This window comes from Diceros bicornis, chromosome 1 (assembly GCF_020826845.1).
Source record: "Diceros bicornis minor isolate mBicDic1 chromosome 1, mDicBic1.mat.cur, whole genome shotgun sequence".
Taxonomy (NCBI): domain Eukaryota; kingdom Metazoa; phylum Chordata; class Mammalia; order Perissodactyla; family Rhinocerotidae; genus Diceros; species Diceros bicornis.
This window is the reverse complement of record NC_080740.1, coordinates 74,443,676-74,465,393: the sequence shown is the minus strand read 5'-3', so window position 1 is coordinate 74,465,393 and position 21,718 is coordinate 74,443,676. Positions and strand designations below refer to the sequence as shown.

The 21,718-nt window shown below is 38.3% G+C and overlaps 1 protein-coding gene across 1 annotated transcript in view; it reads left to right on the top strand.

Moving 5' to 3' along the window:
• The window catches only part of EBF1 (EBF transcription factor 1), a 386,380-nt gene that overhangs the window by 301,136 nt on the left and 63,526 nt on the right, over window positions 1-21,718 (top strand). The window contains exon 10 of the mRNA XM_058544975.1: window positions 5,292-5,418. Within this exon, the coding sequence (XP_058400958.1) occupies window positions 5,292-5,418 (127 nt within the window). The remainder of the gene's footprint in view (window positions 1-5,291; window positions 5,419-21,718) is intronic.

Below are 21,718 nucleotides of genomic sequence, written 5' to 3'. Positions count from 1 at the left end.
CAGGTTAAGAACAGGGACCCTTATGGATAGGGATTACTATGCCTAATGGAGTCAAACATCTAATTTACGTTTGGCCTAATTTATGTAAGTATTTTTTCCAGAAATATTTTGGAAATATCCTGTATGTGAGGCATTAAGTTAAATACTTTAGAGGATACAAATATGAATTAGACCCTGTCGCTGATCTCGAGGACTGTGTAATGGGAGAAAGATGGGTAGGAAAATCTTTATGGCACAAAGCGAAATAGGATGCTGAGTGTTATAGTATAAATACCATAATGATATAAATTCTTACAAAGGTGCGGGTAACTCTGACTCTTAGCATCAGGTAAAACCTATTGGAAGAGAGAGCATATGGTCAAGGTCTTAAAGAACAAGTAGAATATCAGTAGGGAAATGTTTAAGCAAGGAATGGCATGAACAAGGCAAAGATGTTGGGCAAGGCTGTGTTGTTTTCATGTCTCCACGTGCCCTACTTTCTAGAATGTGGAAAGGCAAAGTGGGAAGTATGGCTAGAAAGGATGATTTGGTATCAGGCCTTGGAGCACCCTAAAAATTATGCTGAGGAGTTTGGACTATATTGTATACAGAGGGAACAGTTGAGGGTTGGAGTCAGGGAATGACATGATGAGGTTGTCATCATGATAATTGAAGAAGATATCTTGAAGATAATCTTGATGGACAAAGTAGAGGTAGAGAGAGACCATTTAGAAGGCAATTATAATATTGTAATAGTCTGAGTAAGAAATAGTGACAACCTGAACAGGAGAAAGTGAAGAAGCAAAGAGCCAGTGGAATTCAGTGGGGGAAAAATCAACATGACTAAAAGAAAAATTGAAGGGAGAACAAATAAAGATGATCCCAATTTTTCTATTGTGGGTGACTTAAAAGATAGCGTTCCCTTAGCTGAGAGAGGGAACACAGGAGCAAGAAATACATTTATAGGTAGTGAGATGATAAATTTCGCTTGGGTCATGTTGAGATTGAGGTGGCAATAAGACATGTTTGGGGAGATTCTGTTCCTCTGTTGCTCATAAAAGCTGGTGCTTGGCCGAGATCAAAGCTACAGTTGTAGATTTGTAAGTCAGTTTAACTGAGGTTATTCAGCCATTGGGTGAATTCAAGAAATGTTAGGCAAGTAAAAAGAGAAGGAAATGTAGAACAAAACTTGTGAAATTTCTGCAGTTAACAAGTTGACAGAAAGGAAAATTTGGCAAATGAGGAAAACAGGAACCAATGAGTAAGAGAAGAGCTTTGGAAAACACTTATTTACAGGCATAAGAGAATGGTTTTCTTCCTAGTGTTTCAAATAATATTAGTTAACATGCCCGACCCTCAACTTTTCTCATCTGGAATATGTATTCGACAAGGATGGGTTTTAAAAGACAGTAAATGTGGAAGTGCTTTGGTAAACCGTCAGGTACTTTGCAAATCTTAGGTCTTATAATTAGTGTCACAGAAGTGAAGAAAGTGGAGACTTCCAAGAAGGGAGAAAGTAGTGTCAGATGCTGCAGAGTTTCAGAAGAATATTTATTTTTAGCTCAACTCGTTTGGTTTGTGATTTAAGGAAGTTAAGTCAAAAGAGTGAATCAGTTCTCTAATCACTTAGAACAGTATTTCCCAAAGTATGGGGCGTGTGTCCCTGGTAGCGCAGGAGACCGTTTTCGGTTTGACGTAGACCTTAGGTAGAACTGAATCACATAGTGAGAAAGTTATTCTCCTTTTGTTTCTCTTTTAATCCCTCTGATTTACGTTAAATAAAGGAGGAAGACTCAGTTGGGGCTAATAAGTCTATAACAGCTAACACTAGCTAATCTCCTTTTTCAATAAACTGCTTCAGGTTGTCAGCATTATCTAGCTAGAATTTAACAACATCATGTTAACTTTAAGATTACCATCTACAATACCTTCTTATTTTGGCAGGGGATACCAGTTTTCCAGTTGCAGTAGTGATATAAAGTTTCCTTTTAAAATAAGTTATTTTAAGCAAAAAGGTAATACATTTTTAAAATATTAAGTACATAATTATATAGGTAGTATGTCATATAGATATGACAAACTGAGAAAGTGGCACTCCAGTGATGGAAGTTTGGACAATTTAGACTTACTAGAACCCTTCCTCCTTCTGTTGCTTACAGTGGCTTGCCCTCGTTCAACCAGATTAGAACAATGTGGGAATTTTATCCTGAGATGGGGGCTGGGGGTCTTGGGTTCTAGATTTCCGGATCTAGACCCTGTCCTTCCCCTAAGAAGTTGGGTCAATTTTTGAAGCCACTAGACTTTTCTGTCCTTTAATTTGTGTTAAAATAAGAGTATTAGTTTTAAATGATTACTAACGTTCCTTCCAGCAACAAATTCTTTGGTTCTTTGAGTGATCAGTAAATAAGCCTATGCTTTTAAATTGATAGAAGTCAGATAAAATGTTTTTCGTCTGTAGGCCATCAGTATCACGTGTCAATGCCAGAGACTGTTCCCAGACTAACATCTGCAGCAAGGAAAACATCAACACATTCATTCTCTAATGATGATTCATATTCTACCTCATTTGTGAAGGATAGTTATTTCAAGAAGGAATCTCTGCTTTAGTTAGGGCAATTGATTAAAATTGAAAATGAAAATTTGTTTCAATTTCCTGAGCCTAATGCTTTATGCCAACACCCCACTCTCAAGTCAGTAGTTTCATTGCAGTCATATCTAATCAATTTATAAAGCCTGTGAATTTTGTTTCTCAGTGTAGTAACTCATAGGTAGTAAATTCTCATACTTAAAAAGATATCTCCATTCATCTATTTACTAATGTCTTTACATCTTTTAAAATTTATTTCCCTTGAGAAAAGGGAAGGCAGGTGAAGTATTTTCCTACTGGCTGAAAGTTCTCTTAAGTATTATTGTGAATTAATGTTACTCTACATTCCAAGTAACTCTTAAAAATAGAAGCATACCATCTATTTGGAATATAACAATATGGTGACTTCCACTAGCAAAAACACAGCCAAGGATCAGGCGGTAAATGAAAAATGAATATAGCATGAGGATAGAAAAAACCACACACACAATCTTTGCATCTGAAAAACTTGAGTTTGTTACTACCTTTAAAATTTTTCCTTATGAATGATTTCTTCTCTATGATTTGATAGAAAGTGTTTGTCCCTGTCATTTTTGCACTGCATCCGTGTCACTTTTTGCTCTAACTTGCTCTACCGAGGGTGTTCTTGTGCAAGCAACTTAACCATTTTAAGATTCTGTTTTCACATCTGAAAAAAATGGGATAATAATACAAGCCATTGTTCTGGCCAAATTCATGTTTGTACGTAAAATCATTGGCAACATGGTAGATACCTCCTAGGTACTCAACAAGTGTTAATACCCGATGTTACAAAAACACTTATCTGAACAGTTGAAATTAAATATGAACTTGATTTTGGAAGATCGTCTTTTACTGCCCTTCAAAGCTTCTTTCCTTCTCCTATCCTCTATACGATAGTAGACTTGATTTCCTGATTTTGATGCTTACAAATTAGAACAGCAGATTAGAAGATGCAAAGGACACCAGGAGGAAAAAGACAAGGGAACTGAATAATATAGAAATAATTTAAAAGTCATAGCTATTCGGTGCCATTTAGTATAGGGGAAAATGGCCCCTTATACCTCAGTAGTCACTTAGGGCTTTTCCGTATTACATCAAGATATAATAAGGGGTATTCCAAATGACGTTCTTGATTTATTGAGGCTAAATTAACTTATATATACTTTGTGTATGTCAGAAAACATACAATGCATTTTGGAGGAAATTCAGCATGAAAAGGACTAAATTTTAAGTAAATATTTTTTTATGTTTTTGCTGGTAAACCCTTAGCCAGCCGAAACACTCAGCCACGGCGATGAACTCAGCCTTTAGGAGTTACACATAAGCATGGTCTTACGGAAATATCTTTTGTATGTCTCCAGCCAATAAGCTAAGGCTCCACATATTCTATGGAAGAGGATAGACATTTCTATCTATATCTAGTTAAAATGATTTTTATGCAGATGGATTTTTCTTTACATTTCAAGAAAGAGCATTTGACAGAAATTACTCATGGACTTTAGCAGTAGCAACTTTCTTACATTCTTTTCCCCATGACATGGTTTTAAGACAGTTTACCCAGATGGGTGCCTGAGGCTGGCATTCCTGGGTGTCACCTTGATTCTCATGGTCACCTGTGGTTCTCTCATGGTGCCACCTGTGATTCTCTGGGCAAAACATTTGAATTGGGCCTGATATGCACATTAAAACAAATGCCCTTTCTAAGTTATAACCGTTAAGAACAGCACAAACACAAGTCAGTACAAATTCAAGTGATAACCCACCGTATACTGACTCAGTATTGCAAATATTGTGCTAAATGAATCTGAAAGGAGTCAAGCAGTGGGCAATTGTAGACATCATAGAGAAAGAACATGTAGAATCCAGCATCATCAGAGGTCAACCAGTCAAATACCAGGGCTGGATTTTTCAAAGAACCAGATAATGCCAGTTTTATGGCCATTAATAACATTTTAGTTATATAAACAAAGATAAGAGTAATAAAAAATAAGTTCTGCTTTGCAGTGTAATCTGATTGCCAAGAGGGTTCAGAAAGGAAGTTTCTCATTGTGCACGTGGCGTTGTATAACAGACCAGTGATCATTCTGCAGACCCTTCCCCAACCTTTCATTTCCCTTTTATGGACAGTCCTTAGTTCTGCCAGATCCTATTCCAGGGAGGCAGATTCTTTGGTTTCCCCTTTAAAGCTCTTTGATTGTGCCTCTGGTAGTTAATGCACCAAATGGTCTTCAGGGCTATTTCATACGTGTGCTCTGCAGCTAATCAGAGTGCCTTGGCCCACTGATTTCCTACCTCTGTGTTTTCCACATGTTTAAGGGCTCAGTTCAAACACTAGGCCCACCAACTTCTGGACAGGCATGGCAGAGCTCAGCACTGATTTGGATGTCTGCTTCAAACAGAGATTTTCCAAAGGATATCCTGTAGTAGATAAATCATTTCATTAGACCAGGTTCACTTTTCAAACCAGGAAGCAGAGTGCCTGCTATGTAGGAAAACTCAGATAAAGTTGTTATGGCTGTGCTTAGAGCACTTGTAAATATTGTTGTCAATGTCTTTTATACAGGTTCCATTAAGATTGTATTTAAACATTGACAGGTTAATTATGTGTTTTAAAGCTTTGTTTATTGGGAGCTGATAGGAGAGCTGCAAGATGAGTCCTTTACATATTGCAGTGACAATTTTTTTCCCTAAATGTCTCCTCCAGTTGATTACTCCTCATGCCATCCGTGTGCAGACCCCTCCTCGGCACATCCCTGGTGTTGTAGAAGTCACATTGTCCTACAAATCCAAGCAGTTCTGCAAAGGGACACCGGGAAGGTTCATTTACACAGGTAAGAACCACTGCCGTGGTGAATGCAGAGCTGCCTTGGTCTTGTGGATCTTTTACCTCATCTTGTATGTATCAGTGTGTATTTTATTTTTAAGTCTAGTTTCTGTTGAGACTTGCTTTCTTTCTCCATTTCACCATATGTATGACCAAATGAGTTGCTTTTAATATTATTATTTAAGAATTCATCTAGCTGTTGAATGACAGGATGCTGAGTGACAGGAACAGTTGAAATAATTGGTTGGATACCTAAAGAAGCAGCATGAGAAGTAAGGGAAGGGGAAGGAAGTGCAGGACAATCCTGAGTCTCTCTCTGGATCTTAAGCCATCTCTGTTGGGTTTGTTTGCTGTTTGGAGTAGGAGTGCACTTTACTGAACAGTACAAATTTCTTCTGACCCAATCATAGCATTTGTATTAAAGACAATTGGTAGTTTTCATATTTAATTCTGGGTTGGTTCTTTCTTCCTCTGTAAGCTGCATTTTGCCCTTCCAAAACGGCCTTGGCACTTGGACCCACCCTGCGGTAAGAAGCTAGGGTTACAGGGTGAATGTGAATTCCCTCCCATCAGACGGAGAGAACCAGGCAGGTTCTCTGTGGAAATACCTTGAGTACACAGTCCCAGTCTGCAATGTGTGCTTTAGGAGACTCTCAGATGGTAATGTGCAAACCAAACACCCAGGGGTCTTTTTACAATTCAGATTCTGATTCAGGAGCTCTGGGTGGGACCTGAGACTTTGCATTTCTAACAAGCTCCTAGATGAGGCTGATGCTGCTGGTCCAAGGACCACCTGGGAGTAGTGACATTCTAGGCCCTCTGCTCAGTAGCAGTCAGCCAGGAAGGGTCTCCAGGAATTGGCCCCACATTTCCTTCTTCATTCAATAAAGAACCACAAGGCCAGATCAAGGACAGAGTGAAAGCTGTTTTCACACACAGAGACTTCAGAGCAGTGAAGGGATAACTCTGCTAACATATCCTAATTATAACCGTACAATTAAATGGACAGATTGTATTTTGCTGTGACGTTTTACCTCAAAGCCTCTTTCCTTTTGTATTTTAATACCAGGAACAAAACCATCCATGCTTCCTAGTGTTCTCTCCTTCTCTCTCTCTCTCTCAAAATTATAAAAACAATTAATGCATCCTGACCCTTGGAAATGCCTCCCAGCCTTTTAAACAAAATGCAGGTTTGGTGCCTGCCTGACGATTAGTTTTAGTTAATTGAAAATTATAGGATTGACCCAAGAGGAAAATTTTGTTTGCACTCCAATCACTTTTACAAATTAAGGAAAATTACCACAATTTTGTTTAGCTAAGGTTTCACACTGAGTTCAAGAAATTAGCTCAGCCATCCCAACAAAGTCAGCACTTTGTAAGTGAGCACTTGAAAAAATAATAGTCTATCTGGAGTTTTGTGGTGTATACAAACGAAGCATAGAGAAAGCTATGACGCTTTATAGAAGTAGGCCAAGTGTTTTTAATTAGGCTCATTGGTTCAGCGTAAGTTTTGAAGAACAATCAAACTAGCAGATTAGCTGTTTCTTTTAAAGCTAGGATTTCTTGCCATTCATTTTTCCCATGAGAACTTCCACATAGCACTATTTTTTTTTTTTTTTACAAGCCTCATTATGGGCCTGCAGGAAAAGGACCAATTGAAATTTCTGATACTGTAACATTCCCCACCATCATTCCGATGGATGGGAGTTTTTCACAATGTTCCTCACTGAACTCGGTGTTCTGGAACATATTACAAAACCACAGAGGCCAAATGTTTTCTCTGAGGAGTTCGAACTCTGTTTTTGGCCGAAAACATTTAGGCCTCGCTGGCTGCTTATTTACTCTGCTGTTAAGAACAAGAAAAGGAGAAGAAAAAGAAGAAGAAGAAAATGCTTGTGTGGTGGGAGGTACAAGAGGCAACCAGGCGTGATTCCGCTTTGGTGACAACGTCCCTGCCCATTAATGGTTCCATTTTGTGGTCAGGTCTCATTTAGAAGAAATTATTTTTAATCAGTCTTCAACAAAATATCCCCTTGAGCCACCTGGCCATAAAAGTTAAAAAAAAAATCATCTCCATTAAATTACTTAAGTTCTCAAAAGAAAATAGCTAGGGACCCATCATTATTTGGAATATTTTTAACTGTTAAAAAAAATTGCCATCAATTTAAGAAGTCACATCTTAGAAAACTTATATGATACAGGAATTAAGATCAAAGATAAAAGCGGCAGATTTGCAAGTCTCTCAAAGTAGTGAAGGGTAAGAGAGAGAAATCCTTGGTGTGCGTGCACGTGTGTGAGTATGCGGGAAATTTAAAGTATGAGCACATGCTTCTGCTGATGTTGCCTCAAACTGTGGGCAATAGAAAAGAAGACTTAACTTTTAAGTATTCTAGGAGAGAGTCTAACCTCTCCCCATGTTAGAAAAATAAAATTTTAAAGAAATTGGCAGAAAAACTTCCCCACTGATGTAGTTGGCTCTTAATAGTCGCTGTGACATTACATCAATTCTAACAAAAGGGAATCTCTGTTAATTAGAGAACTACATATGGGCCTCTTGATCATTAGCCTTAAATGCCCCTACCAAGTGTCCCCTGTAGTCCGGCTAGTGCTGCCGGCCTCTGTGATTTACTCAGTTTACCTCTCTGCTTGTCACCACTTACTAGCAAATGCATAGAGATGGGTCATAAAACCTCTCTGTTGTTTATATCTGAACAACTGCTCAGGTCATTGTAAATGTGCAGCCCACCTCTTCTGTCCACCCACAGAAGCTCACACTTCGTTTTCTTTAACATCCACATCATTTCAAGATGTGAGGCTTGGTTTTCTGGGTGAGGTGAGCCAACCCTTTTGTTTCTTAGTGGAATGTTCTTTGGAATTTTTCCCTTTAAAAAAAAAAAGAAATATCCTGGGATTGAAAAATAACAACCCAAACTAAGGCACTAAAAGTTGCTGTTTTCAGAGTGTGTGTGAGAGAGTTTGGGTGTGTGTACGTGGAAGTCTCTAAAAATCCATAATCATTTAAAAAAAAAAAAAAACTGAGACAGGAACAGCATGGCCTAATCTATGCAAATAAAAGCAGACTTTTTGGGGAGGGAGTAAGGAATTTGACTAAACACAGATTGCCGGCAAGCTGGCTCCATTTGTGAGGACTGTGAGCGCGGCTCTCCATCATTGGTTCTCGAGACTAGGGACACATGAGGGATTCTTAGTTGCTGGACATGTAGTTCCCCTGTATTTGCCCAGTCAGAGTGAGGAAGCAAAGTAAATCCCAATTCGATCAGAATAAAAAAGCTCAATAGCGCTCCCCAGGTCTTATTTATTGTGGCCAGTTATTCTCACATAAATGCAGGGCAAGGCTGACTTTAAATTTTAAGTAATATTTTCTAATAGAAGGAAACAAAAACCCTTTCTAAAGGCAAGACTGTTTTCAAAGCCCTCCAATCATGTGTCTGGTCAGTCAGTCCAATGGGAAATAAATCCCCTTAAACCTCCACTGCCATGGAAGGGGATCTCCCCAATACCTTTGTTGTTCTCGCAGCTTGCTTTTCTGCAGTTGTTACATCTTTAAGTGACTTGGATCTTTTAGAATTGTAATCTCTCAGCTAAGCTTTAAGTAACCTTGGGAGCTGATATAAGACTCTTAGGAGCCTTTAACTGCCTCTTCAAAGTTCTTAGAATTGGTTTTCCTCATACGAAGTGGCCAAGTCCAAATGTAGTTTTTACCTTCATTCCAGCTGTTTCTCCATTGGAGAGGCTGCTATCTTTGGGGAAAATGTGACTGGACAAATGGGCCACCAGGACGATGTCTGACCAGCTTTAGTACACCCAAGAGCCGTTAACTGCCTGCTCCCCCAAAAGCTGGTGAAAGCCCCCAATGAATGTTCGTGTAACAGCTCAGATGTTTGGTTAGGTCACATCTCAGATCCTTTCTACTGCTGGGTTCTCCTGTGCTAAACATTTTCCACCAAACTCCTTGCCCCGTGGAAGGACTAAACCAAATCTCTGTATATTAGTCTCAGAATTAACTTCGAAATAAAAATTCTTCCTGGAAATACTTACCGTTTGTACCTCGTGCCCAAAATAACTTTGCCTGTAGAAGGGGCCATTTTGGCTGAATATGCTCTGTGCAACTTGATGAAATGCACCACCATGTCTTTAAAGTTTTCCTTTTTTCTCCCCATTCTTCTTATATTCTCCCTCTTCCCCCTCCCTCTCTTCTTCCTCCTTCCTTTCTCCCTCTTTTCTTTCCTCCCCCCATTCTTTGCTCCTGAACTCCCAAGGAGACAATATAGCGTAGTGATTGAGTCGTTGGGTTCAAGAGACAATGGGTGTAGATTGGACTCTCAGCTCTACCACTTAATAGAGAGGTTATTTTGGGGACATTGTATGATGGCCCTGAACCACAGTAGCCTCATCTTTACAAGGGAATAATTCTTTGCTGGGGTTGTTTTTAGTATCAGGAAAATGGATGTAAAGTGCTAGTGAGCACCTAGCCAGATAGTAGTAGTTTCCGTTAATAACTGATGGCTCTTATTATTATTCACTCATTCATTTGTTGCTGAGTCCCTATCATGGTATATATATTTTACATGTAGTATTGTTTATCTTCTCATCATTTTCCTAGAGGTCTAAGAAATGTCCTTTAGGGTTTTTATTAACAAAATTGTAGGTATCAGTAAATTAAAGAAACAACCAACACCAATCAACCACAAATAAAAAGAGCAAAGTATAAGGTAGCAAGAAAAAGAGATTTATCAATGTGAATATAACAATTTTGATATAATAAATATTTCCTTGGAATGGCCTCAAACAATAAATATTTTAATAAGGCAGCCCTGATTTATAAAGTTCTCTGGTGTTGATTTTTCAGGAACAACACATGCCTGTTCTCTTACTTCCGTCTCAAACTTCAACCTCTCCTCTGGAGGCCATAGTAACATGGGTACAGTCTATCACCAGCCCCCTTCAAAGATGTTTAGGTTATAATCAGCTTCAACTCCAGGTTCAAGAGGTTTCAGGCCAGAAAGCTCTGTTTTTAGTTCTTAGAAACCTCTTCCACAAATGAAGGCGGCCACCCTGGGGATAAACAAAGTCATCAGTTTTAGGGGAGAAGTGGAGAGTTTGCACCTAATGAATCTCGTAGTCTTCTTACACTAATTCATTGCCAGATAAAGCTTCTGAAATGCCACTTTCTTAACATTACCCTGCAGAGAAACCTTCCCTATTTGCTCACTATATGTAAGATGTAGCCCAAACTCCTAGGTTTGGTGTTCACAGCTCACTGTGCTCTGGGCCCAGTGCTTTCTCAGCTCCCCTCAAACCAGTCTCCTCACTATGCCTCAAGCTCACTTCATATTTAGCAACTTTGGACATGGTAATTCCCTTATAAGATCCAGTTCAAACTCTATTTCCCCTCTGAAGTGTTCTCTGGCCACTGTAGTATACTGGACAGAGCACTGGGCTGAGAACAAGGAGGTCTGTGTTCTAGCCCCAGCTCTGCTGCTAACTGGCTATGAGACATAGTACAAGTTGCTCACATGCTCCAGACTCCAGGTTCTTCATTATAAAATGAGCCAATTGGACTAGGTGACTTCAATGTTCTCTATGGCTCATTGGATCTTTTGTCGCTTGTGCTTGGACCACTCATTCATCATTCACTTCCTTATGCCCTTAGCTCTTTTGTTCTGTTCTTAGATAGACACATCACGAAAAGTCCATAAGCTCCATAAGGAAAGAGCTACCCTTCCCTGATCTTATACTGTTTTGCACACTGTGTTGAAGCATCTTGACTCAGCATCTTACTTGCAATAGGTATTCTCTAATAATTGATTGACATATTGCCTGGGATCAATGGGTTCTCATTGATTTTTGTGCCCTGGATGACACAGAATGTAAATAAGAGCTGTTAATTAAGAATCTATCCCTTTTTGCTTGAATTTTTACATGTAGAGAACATAGTAGTTGGGGTTTCTGTTAAAGAAAAGATAGAATTGGATCTATATTATAAATATTCTTCATTTTTTCATCTGTAAAATGAAGATATTTTAACAGTACCTGCATCTATGGAGTAAATAGGTCAGTGTATGTAATGCACTCTTGATAGCACCTGGTACAGGATGAGTGCTCCCTAAAAGTAAACTCAAAAAGAGAGAAGCAGACAGTGGGACTGTTTCTCCTGAAAATCCAAAGAATTGGTCACTAGAACACATTTTGCTTGTGTTGTATCATTAGAACACATTATATATGAGCTAGCTTTCATCTGATTAAAGAAATTAATTCTTTCTAAGCATTAGAGTAGGAATCCAAAGACTTGGGTTCTAATTCTGATTTTACTACTTGCTTTTGTTACTTCATTCACTCATGACACAAATATTTGTGGACTGCCTTTTCTATTCTAGGCAATGTTCTAAACCAGTTCTAGGCAATGTTCTAAAACAGTGTTGAATAAAATCAGACACAGTCTCTGTTCTTACAGTCTTAGGGAAAACATGGATGTCCATAATTTTACTGTTTCAAACCTGGTAAGTGCCCAGAAAAACAGGAACAGAGTTTCAGACAAGCATATAACAAAGCAACCCCAACTGGTCAGTTAGAGATATTTTCTCTCAGGTAAAGACACATGAGCTGAGGTTTGAAGGATGGTTAAGAGTTAACCTGGCAATTGGTGAAGGGCAGGGTGGAGTTGGGGAAAGAGAATCAGTGTTCCAGCAGAGAGAAGCATGTAGGAAGGCACTGAATGGAAGGAAATGTGGCATCTTGGAAAGCTGTAAAAATTCCAGTGAGGCTGAAAAATCAAGAGAAAGGAAGAGAATGGTGAGAGAGAAGGCTAGAGAAGTGGGTGGCGACAAGCCTATGTAAAGACTTGTAAGCCATGGGGAAGAGTTTATTTGTCATCTTAAGAATAATGGACAGTCCTTAAAGTGTCAGAAATGACAGGTAAATGTGACTAGATTTTCATTTTGGGGGAAAAAAAAAACTTTGGCCAGACGGAGCATAGGAAACCAGAATGAATGTTGGAAAACCTATTGGGAGGCCATTGCATTAGTCTGGGAAAGAGATTTGGTGACTTTGATTTGGGTGGTAATGGGTGGAGATGGAATAAAGTGAGAGGATTCAAGGGGTATTTTAAGAGGAAGAATGGACAAAATCTGGAGATGGATTAGATGTGGGGGTGAAGGGGAGACAGGGCTTAGGCTACCAGGTTTTTGGCTTCTTTAGCTTGATGGATGGTGGGGCCATTCCTCCTCTGGGCGTCCAAGGGTCTTGTGAGTATCAATGAAAGAATGGGCATAAAAATGTTTTGGAAAGGGTAATATTCTAGACATATGTTAATTATTATAAAGACAGGCCTAAGCAAACTCAGGAAGAATTGGGGAAAGGAAGTCAAGAATGTGTTTTCTTTTATATCAGATTGTTTTCACTTAAGATTCAGCTGAAAGAGGGCTGTGTAATGAACACTTGACTAGCAGTTTTGCCTTAGCGGTGTCCTAATTGGAAAAGACCCAAGAAGAAAGAAAAATTAACAGGCTGCTCCTGTCCACATGTCTTGAATATTACTCCAAATGAGCCATTTACACACAAAGAAAAGAATTCAAGGCGGAGGGAATGTTTATTCTTTTTGCTTTTGCGATCCAAATGGTAGGTCCCAAGCCTCTTCTTTGCTGAAGGGAATCTTTTCACAAAATAGGATTGCTCCTGATCTGATGTATGTTGATATGATTGGTGATCCTGAACCCACTGGCGTTTGTAAAGTGAAACACTGTTGGTGCCATAATGGGGACAACGGCAACAAGAATCACTAAAAGTACCCATTGTACTTCTGTGACATCTATAAAATGAAAGCCATTTCTGCAAAGAATAAAGCTGGTCTCAAGGAAGCATATTATTTTGCATATTTTATGTACATACTTTCCAAGAATTATGACCTTTATTTCCTATTTGGAGGGGAGTGTAATCAGGACTTGAGTAGCTAGTGTAACAGGATCATTAAAAGGGATATTTTCACTGACATTAGAGGTCTAAATGGCCACTAGGCCTTATATACAGCCTTGGCTTTTTCCTGTCTACCCAGAGTTAATAAGTGATAAGGCCAGGAGAGAGATAAATCACAGAAATCCCTGTCCAAAGAAAACATATTGACTACAGCCAAGCAAATAACAGACCATAACCAACGGTCCCATTCATCATTCATGTAATAGGGATATAAACTATTTCCTACCAATGAAACCGTATAGAAGGAAAGGCAGATAAGCTTCCCCAATCTAAGGCATGTGATTTGGTTATTAAGGGACATGAACTATTTGTCACATGGCTTTAATCTTTAAGATGTGTTGCCATTTCTAAACTATAAATTTCTGCTCAGGGATTAGAAAGCTATTAACAATGAAGGTAGGAACTGAGGTTTATATGTCTTCTTGCCAATGTGATACAATACTATAAAGTCTTGAACCTCTAATCTATTTAGTATGATATAACATGATTTGGTTTTCAAAGCCAATAAACTATTTGGAGGTTTTCAAGGCTTTTGTTTTTGTTTTTTTTAACCCAGCATCATGATAAATTAACCCTTCAGTTTTTAAACTATATATGTTGAAACTTTCTCTAATATCCTGGGAGTGAGAAGTAGGGGGGGTGGGCAGGAGTTGAGAGGGGGAAGGAGACTGAACTAAATTTCTTCCTTTTTTTCCTTTCCTAAGATTTATTCCAAATGTTTGATGGTGGATTATTTTCTGTTTTATTTGTCCATATGAGCAGTGGTTAGTGGTTAGCAGTGTTAGTTAGTGTTAGATGCTACTCTTTCTTTTCATGGTTAACTAAGTGATGTGGCGCCCACTAGAGCATTAAAACCTGTTTTTCTTTCTTTATTGCAAAGTAGTACATACTGATTTCAGATAATTTAGGAAGCACCAAATAGAAAATAATTAAATGAAATCAAAATTGCCCACATTTCTACCAGTTCTTTAAATATAAACACACTACATGTTAGCTGTTAATCTTATTTTTAGTGGCATATATCTTGTCTTTTTCCTATGCATGTATCTGCCTCATTACCAAAATAGGGTGATAACTTACATAATATTAATTTGTTTTTTCACTTAACAATATATCATAAACATCAGGGCGTTATGAATTTAAAACAATTTTTAGTCTTTGATAATCATGTCACGTCTCAGCAGAATCTTATAATGAGATATATCCTTATTTTCTTGTTAAAGCATAGATACTTTAAATTTGGGTTCTCGTCTCTTCTTGTTCCTGAAAAACTTACAGCACAGGGTCATTAGTCCTATACCTACATTGTTTGGTGGCCACATTGGTTGGGATTCATCAGCCATCCCCAACTGACTGAGTGTATGTAGCTCCGAGGGCCTGATGTCTCAGAGATTGGGACCAGCTCCCAGACATATATTCAGCTACAGCTTGGGGCTGTTTGTTTTCAACCAGGACTACCTCTGGGGGTCAAGGAATTCCATAAATTTCCCCTCTGCTATGAGAAGCAGTACTGTACTTTCTATAGGGAAAATGAGAGCTCATCTATAATGCTTAACATATGTGAAACTGAAGTCCAAAATTATAACAATAGGTAGGTGTAAATTGAGGGCTCTCCCTGCCTCACCCTCCCCAGGATAGCAGCATTGCCCACTGGCATTCTGAACTCCTCTTTTCTCTCTTCTCTCTACTGGTTTTCCACTCCAGTGGGCTTCCAGCAGCCTGTCTTGACTTTTATCCTGTGGTTCCTTCCTAATCCACAGTTTTTTTTTGCACAGTATCTCTTTTCTTTCTCAATCGTCTTTCTCTCCGCATTACTGAAATGTAAAGTATTTTTTCCCCTGAGAATCTGTGTAAGGCTGGCTCTATTATTTGCCCATTTTAAAGAAAAGAAAACTTAGGTAAAGTGACTTCCCCAGGGTTATGTAGTTAATAAATGGAAGAGCCAGGATTTGGACCCTGGTCAAGGGCTTCAAGGGTGTTACTTTATCTTATTTATTTTTGGAATTACGTGATTCCCTCAAATTCGATTGTTGGTGATGGGAGAGTGTGGGTATTTCCAGGATATGTGAGGTCTGACAGGAACAGGAGCCTTACATATTTAACCAAATCAAACCGTTATGAGTATAGTGCATACTCATAGAGAAAATTTAAAAAACACAGAAAAGTGTGAAGAGATCCATTATCCCATCCCTCAGAAATAATTGCTGTTAATATTTTTAGGCTTCTAATATTTTTCTTTGTGTACTCTTATGTGTTTTTTATCAGAGTGAATCACAATATGTTTAAATAATTTTGCCTCCTGCTTTGTAATTTAAATTGTAAAATAAGCATTTCCTCTGTTAGTTCAAATTCTTCCTAAATGCATTTTATTGGGTATATAATAGTCCATTTCATGGTTTCACCATGATTTACTTAATCATTCCCCTATTATTGGATAGCCACAACTTTTCTTTCATAGAACTTGTAACATCACATATGCCAGAATAGAGCATGATCTTGAATACAAGGTGTTCCCCCATTTTCCTAATGAAAAGTTTTTAAGTGATAGAACTAAGTTAACCATGTACATATTTATAGATACCAAGGAATTATCAAATATCTACTTAGAATATTTTGCATATTAATTTAGTTACACATACGTATTTAAAATCACATACATAATTTATATTTACAAATTTTTTTTTTCCCACTTTTAGGGTTTACACTTTTATTCAAACTCTCTACAGTTATGTTTGACATCAGTAGTTTGTTTTTATCAAAACCAGAGCCATTTTTAATCCCATCATATTTTCTTCTATCTAAGTTGTTTGAGATACAGCTCTTTTTAAATCTGTGCATGATGCTTTCACTGGAAATTTTATCCTAAGCAGCAAGTAATCATTTGCTATATTTAAATCTCCAAACATAACCACTTTCAGCAGGGTTTTTAAAACTGATCTTTAAAAGGCTTGTTTTGGGGAACGTTTGTAGTGGTGAAAGGCTAGTCTCCTAGGAAAAATTACTAAATTTATTTAATTTTATAGTCCTCCTTTTTGTTTTGACTAACTTCTTCAGGTGACCTGTGTAAGCATCCCCAAACCACCATTGATTAAGGTTTCATGCCCCAAACAGTATGTACTTAGTTTAAAATAATGTCATTGGGAAAGCACCTTGTCATGAGAGATTTTTAAATTATTCAAATGTATAACACAGGAACTATTTTTTGAAAGGAATAGTCTCTCCATATATTTCAGTACATTGATATATCTTTCCTGTTGGTGGGTCATATGCCATATGCGATCCTTGGTATGAACTGAATACTATAGCACATAGTATTTTTGACTTGAATAAAGTGTGCTCACCCTCTTAAGTGGACCTCATATTATTCAGGACACTGAAATTACAGGTGGAAATCATCCCATTAATGTCAGTTTGGAGAATTTCGGCCAAACCTCTCACCGCCGAGGGGTTAGACAGAAGCTGGGCCTCTCTAAGTCATGGGCAGAAACAACAACGGGAGAGCAGACTTCCCCTTATACCCACTGCTCTTCAGCCTCCAAATGTTATTGTTCATCTTTTTCCTGTTATCATCAACTGTGGTTCATTTCTTTACATCATGGGTAGAGGGCCTGACATGCTGGGCAGAGCCACCTGGGATCAGCCTCGTGGTTAGTGTCAGGAAGTCTGAACTCCCAGTTAATATGGAGTTAATTTAGGTCTTTGTTTAATGCCAAAAATATATTCACATTTAAATATCTGCACAGAATAAGGCCTTCCCAGTCATTCTACACATGTGCATCATTTCCTTTTAGTGTTAACTGATTTTTTAAATACTCACCGAGGCCAGGCCAACTATTTGAGGTTATGAGGAGGTTTGGGTGGAGGAAAGTGTCTCTGGAGAATCTGTTTTGAGCCAACTTGTTAGGTCTTGTACTTCTCCAATTTCTTCAATGCTAGAAAAATGAAACATTTGCACTGGTTAGCTCAGAAGACGTAGGAGGATCAGCTAAAAGCTTGGAAATTTTGCTTAATAAAATTATTAGCATCAAAGCTAAGAAGTTATTATGACTTGTCAGAAAGTTATATATCAGGGGACAAAGTACAGGCTTGCCTATTGAGCCTCTGCATGCTCGTCTTTGTCTTATGTCTGTTTAATTAAGTAAATTTCCTCAAATGCAGTCTTGACAGTTGACCAAGCCTTTCCCAATCAATTCTTTTTTGTTAACCTGGGAGATAGTAAGGACAAGAATGGGTTAGCCCCATTTTCAGGTGTGAAAAGTGAGGTTTAGAGAGAGGTGAAGTGGTTCATTTAAAGTCGTTTAGGTCACCTAGTGATGGGTCTGATATCAGATCTATATTACTCAAGTAATTGACTATACTTTTTGATATCTCATATTTTTACATCTACAAAATCGACTTACACTACTTTTACTCCTTTATTTAGTTTTCTGTGGATGTAATTCACTAACTAGATTGGGGGCTTCTAGAGTCTTAGGCTGCCCCCTCATATTGACATTTTGATGACATGTAGTACTTTTATTTTATTCATAGCACTTACCACTAGCTACTATGATCTGGATTATTTCTTTGTTTACTTGTGTGTAGTCTGTGTCTCTCCCTAGGATATAAGCACGGTCCTTGTCTGTCTTGTTCCCCACTGTATTCTCAGTGCCTCGTACAGTGCCTAGCACAGAGTGGGAATGCTCAATAAGTGTTAGTCAAATCAATGAATGAAAGACTGTATGAAGGAATGACTGAAACACTTGGCCATAAATTTATGGAATGTGAGCCTTAAAGATAACCTAGTTACCCAAGTTGTTGACTTCTTTGTAGATGATGAAAACTAGGCTTACAGAGTCTAAAAGATTTGGCTAAAGTCACTCAGCTGGTGGTAGATCTTTATACCAGAGTCCTTTTCTTCAGCCTATCATCTAAGAGCTTGTCTCCACATAGTGTATATTCCCCTTAGACTCGTTTAGTTATAAAGAAACTGCGTGACTATAGATCTCTGAGTCAAGACAGACCCTCATTTGAATCCTGGCTCAATCAATTTCTAGCTAGTTTCTTAACCAATCTGAGACTGCATTTCCTCATCTCTAAAATGGAGATGAGGGCCGGCTCCGTGGCTTAGCGGTTAAGTGCGCGCGCTCTGATGCTGGCGGCCCGGGTTCGGATCCCGGGCGCGCCCCAAGGCACCACTTCTCCAACCAACCCGAGGCCGAGTCCCACGTACAGCAACTAGAAGGATGTGAACCTATGACATACAACTATCTACTGGGACTTTGGGGGGAAAAAGATAAATAAATAAAATCTTTAAAAAAAAAAAAAAGAAAGCTTATAAAATGGAGATGATAATATCTCACAGGATTACTGTGAGGATTAGGTTATATAATGTGTGTGAAAAGCTTTGCTCAGTGCATGGCATCTAGTAAGTGCTCAGTTAATGGTAGATCTTATCAAAAAATGACTCAAGAGAACAGATTCCTGTAAGCCTGAATTCTGGAGATGGAAAGGCCCTCAGAGATAGCCTGGCCAATCTTCCTACTTTGTAAAGGAGGCAACTGAGGCTCAGATAAGAAACAGCCTTTCCCAAACCAGCACATGATTGATTTGCATTCAGAACCAGAACAAATCACATATAAATGAATTTGCTAATTATTTTGTGAATGGACTCTCATATTTACAAATATGTAAAGACATCATATTTTTGCATGTATATGAAAATCATTCAACATCACCACAGTCATCTGGCAGGCTCTTCTTGAATTCATTAATCTGTAATCCATTAATTACATCAATCTTTGAGTAAACTCTGGAAGAAAGGGTGAGATGGTATAGCATCTTTGATTCCTTGGGCCTCCAATGTGTGATCTGCTTAAAAAAAAGTGTCTTGATCATTGTTCTGATCTGTTTACATCTTTGTCGTCCTGTTGACAGAAGAAGAATGAAATTTCCTTCACATCTGACTAAATCAAATTCCGACAGAAAAGTCAAGGGCCATTTTCACCATTGGTGAAGTGGAGTCATGCAAGTTAAGGGCATTTCCTTCGTCCTATCTTTTTGTGAAAGTCCATTGTAAGATCAGGACATCTGTTGGACATCAGGAAGCTGTTGGGAGACCTCAGTGGGACTGGAGGGTCATTTTCCCACGGTCCAGATCAGGGAGGTACTTGGCGGGGTCCACCTGAATATTCTGTCTCCTGCCACACTCTCATGTTTAGTGCCTCTAAGGATACTTATGGGGACATTCCCTCTCAGCCACAGGGCATCTGTAGACCCTCCATTCTGCCTTTAAATCTCAGTTCCTGGAGGTCCTTGAAGAGATAAGATGTGTTAGGCTTTGCTGGTTAGTGATCTTCTTCTTGGTGGGTTTGGATGCAAAATCATCATCACCAGGGTCCATGAGAGAGAAACATTTGCAAGATGATGGTAATTAGGGACAAGATTAAAATCCGCCTGGGATGAGATCTCAGCTGTGTGCCTGGCACAGTGAAGTGTCTGCTGCCTGACCTGCTGATAATGAATGAGTGTGTACATTGTTGTCAGGCTTGTCCTGCAGTTATCCGTGAGGAGGGTATCGCTGTAGCAGTGGCATATCCCAACTCATAAAAAAGAAATCAAGATCATATAAGGGGGTTCTGCTCTAAACCTTACTTGGGACTCGTGTTAGAATTCACATAAAAGAGATTTTTTGGGGGGGCTTTCCTAAAAAGGCACTCAATTGTTTGTGAAAAGCAAAAGAGGGCCAGTTGTCCATTGATGCTAAATGTAATGAGTAGAGTGAAAAGTAAAATATGTTAATTCGACTTTCCTAACTGCAGCTAATTAAGGGTGGCTCATTTAAAAACAGACCTAATTTAATCCGCTAATATAAGTATTCAATTAAAGTAGTTCCCACTGCTTTCTTCTCAGAATACTTTTTCGTATACTTACATATGATGCATTCATGAGGTGCATCCTTGTAAGGGTCCAGGTTGTAATGGAAAAGTGGTTTCAGGACTTCATAATTGCTCAAATTTAGGAATATGTATGTAAATGGAGATTTGAATGTAAATTGTGCACTGCAATGCTATAAGGAATTGAGTCCCTATAGTCTGATACCTTTCAGCCTATCAGAATAAAGTGCTTCCCATTTTATTCTATACTACTTAGAACAGTTTATTGCATTATTAAGTACATGTTACAAGAAGCACATTGTTGTTTAAGACTCATTGATTTAAGCAGAACTATTCTTATAAAGTTTTGTAGGCTTTTACATAAAAAGAGAAGAGCCCATATAAAATTATAAAACCTTAATGTAATATAATAGCCTATAATATAATATTCTTCCATTTTCTAAAGAAGCCACCAAAAAATTTTAATGAGTTTATTAGAACTACTGTTTGTGAATTCTGGGATGTCATGTCTAATTAGACTTAATGGATTTAAGTATTTCTTTAATGAAATCTGTAACTTAACTCACCAGGGTTATATTCCTTGTCCTCCTGCCCTTAAAATGATTTTATTTTTATTTTCGGTGGCATTAAAAAGAAATGAAAGACTATGATTCTGCCTCATTCTCAGATGGATATAGTGAAAAATACAGTGCTTATTATGAAGTTAATGTGAATTACCATGTAATTACCACAGACTGCACTGTAATGATTATTTAGTTACCACTGAGCATTCTCTGCCAAATAACACACATTATTTCATAGGAAGCATAGAATTAACTCAAGTCATCCCGGAACTCATGGAGGGAGTATATTCTCAATGTCTTTCGTTAAGTGTAGGCACTGCTAATGTTAACATCTGAATAATCAAGCTTGGAGCAACCGACAGCAGAACAGAGTATGAGTTTACATCATTTGATTTGCTGATGTTTTAAACACTTAGCAGGAGACAGCTATAGAGGCCAATTAAATCTCTCCAAGGTGCATAGAGTTATCTCCTTTCTGAGAAACAATTTAAGGGAATTGCATTGGCCCTTTAATTGGAGGAGAGAAGAAGCATTAGGAATGAAATTTCAGATGCAAAGTGCTGATCAATCGTGCCTCCTTTTGTGTTTTTCAGCTCCGTGTTATTTGGGCTGCTACTGTTTGAAAGGATTTACTTTTATTTTGCAAGCACAGGGTTATGTTAAACTTTTCTCCATGAAAATGTTCCTTTGGCTATTGATTATGATGTGCCTTTAAACAAGGCATTGTGTCTAAAAGAGTAAAACAAAAACAAAAACAAAAAACACGTCAGTACATCCCGTCCCTTTCAGATACTGCATCTTGTTTAGTGTACCGGAATTCCCAGTTTAAAGTAATCACAAAATTTATGGAGAAACGGATAAAAAAGGTTGTAAAATA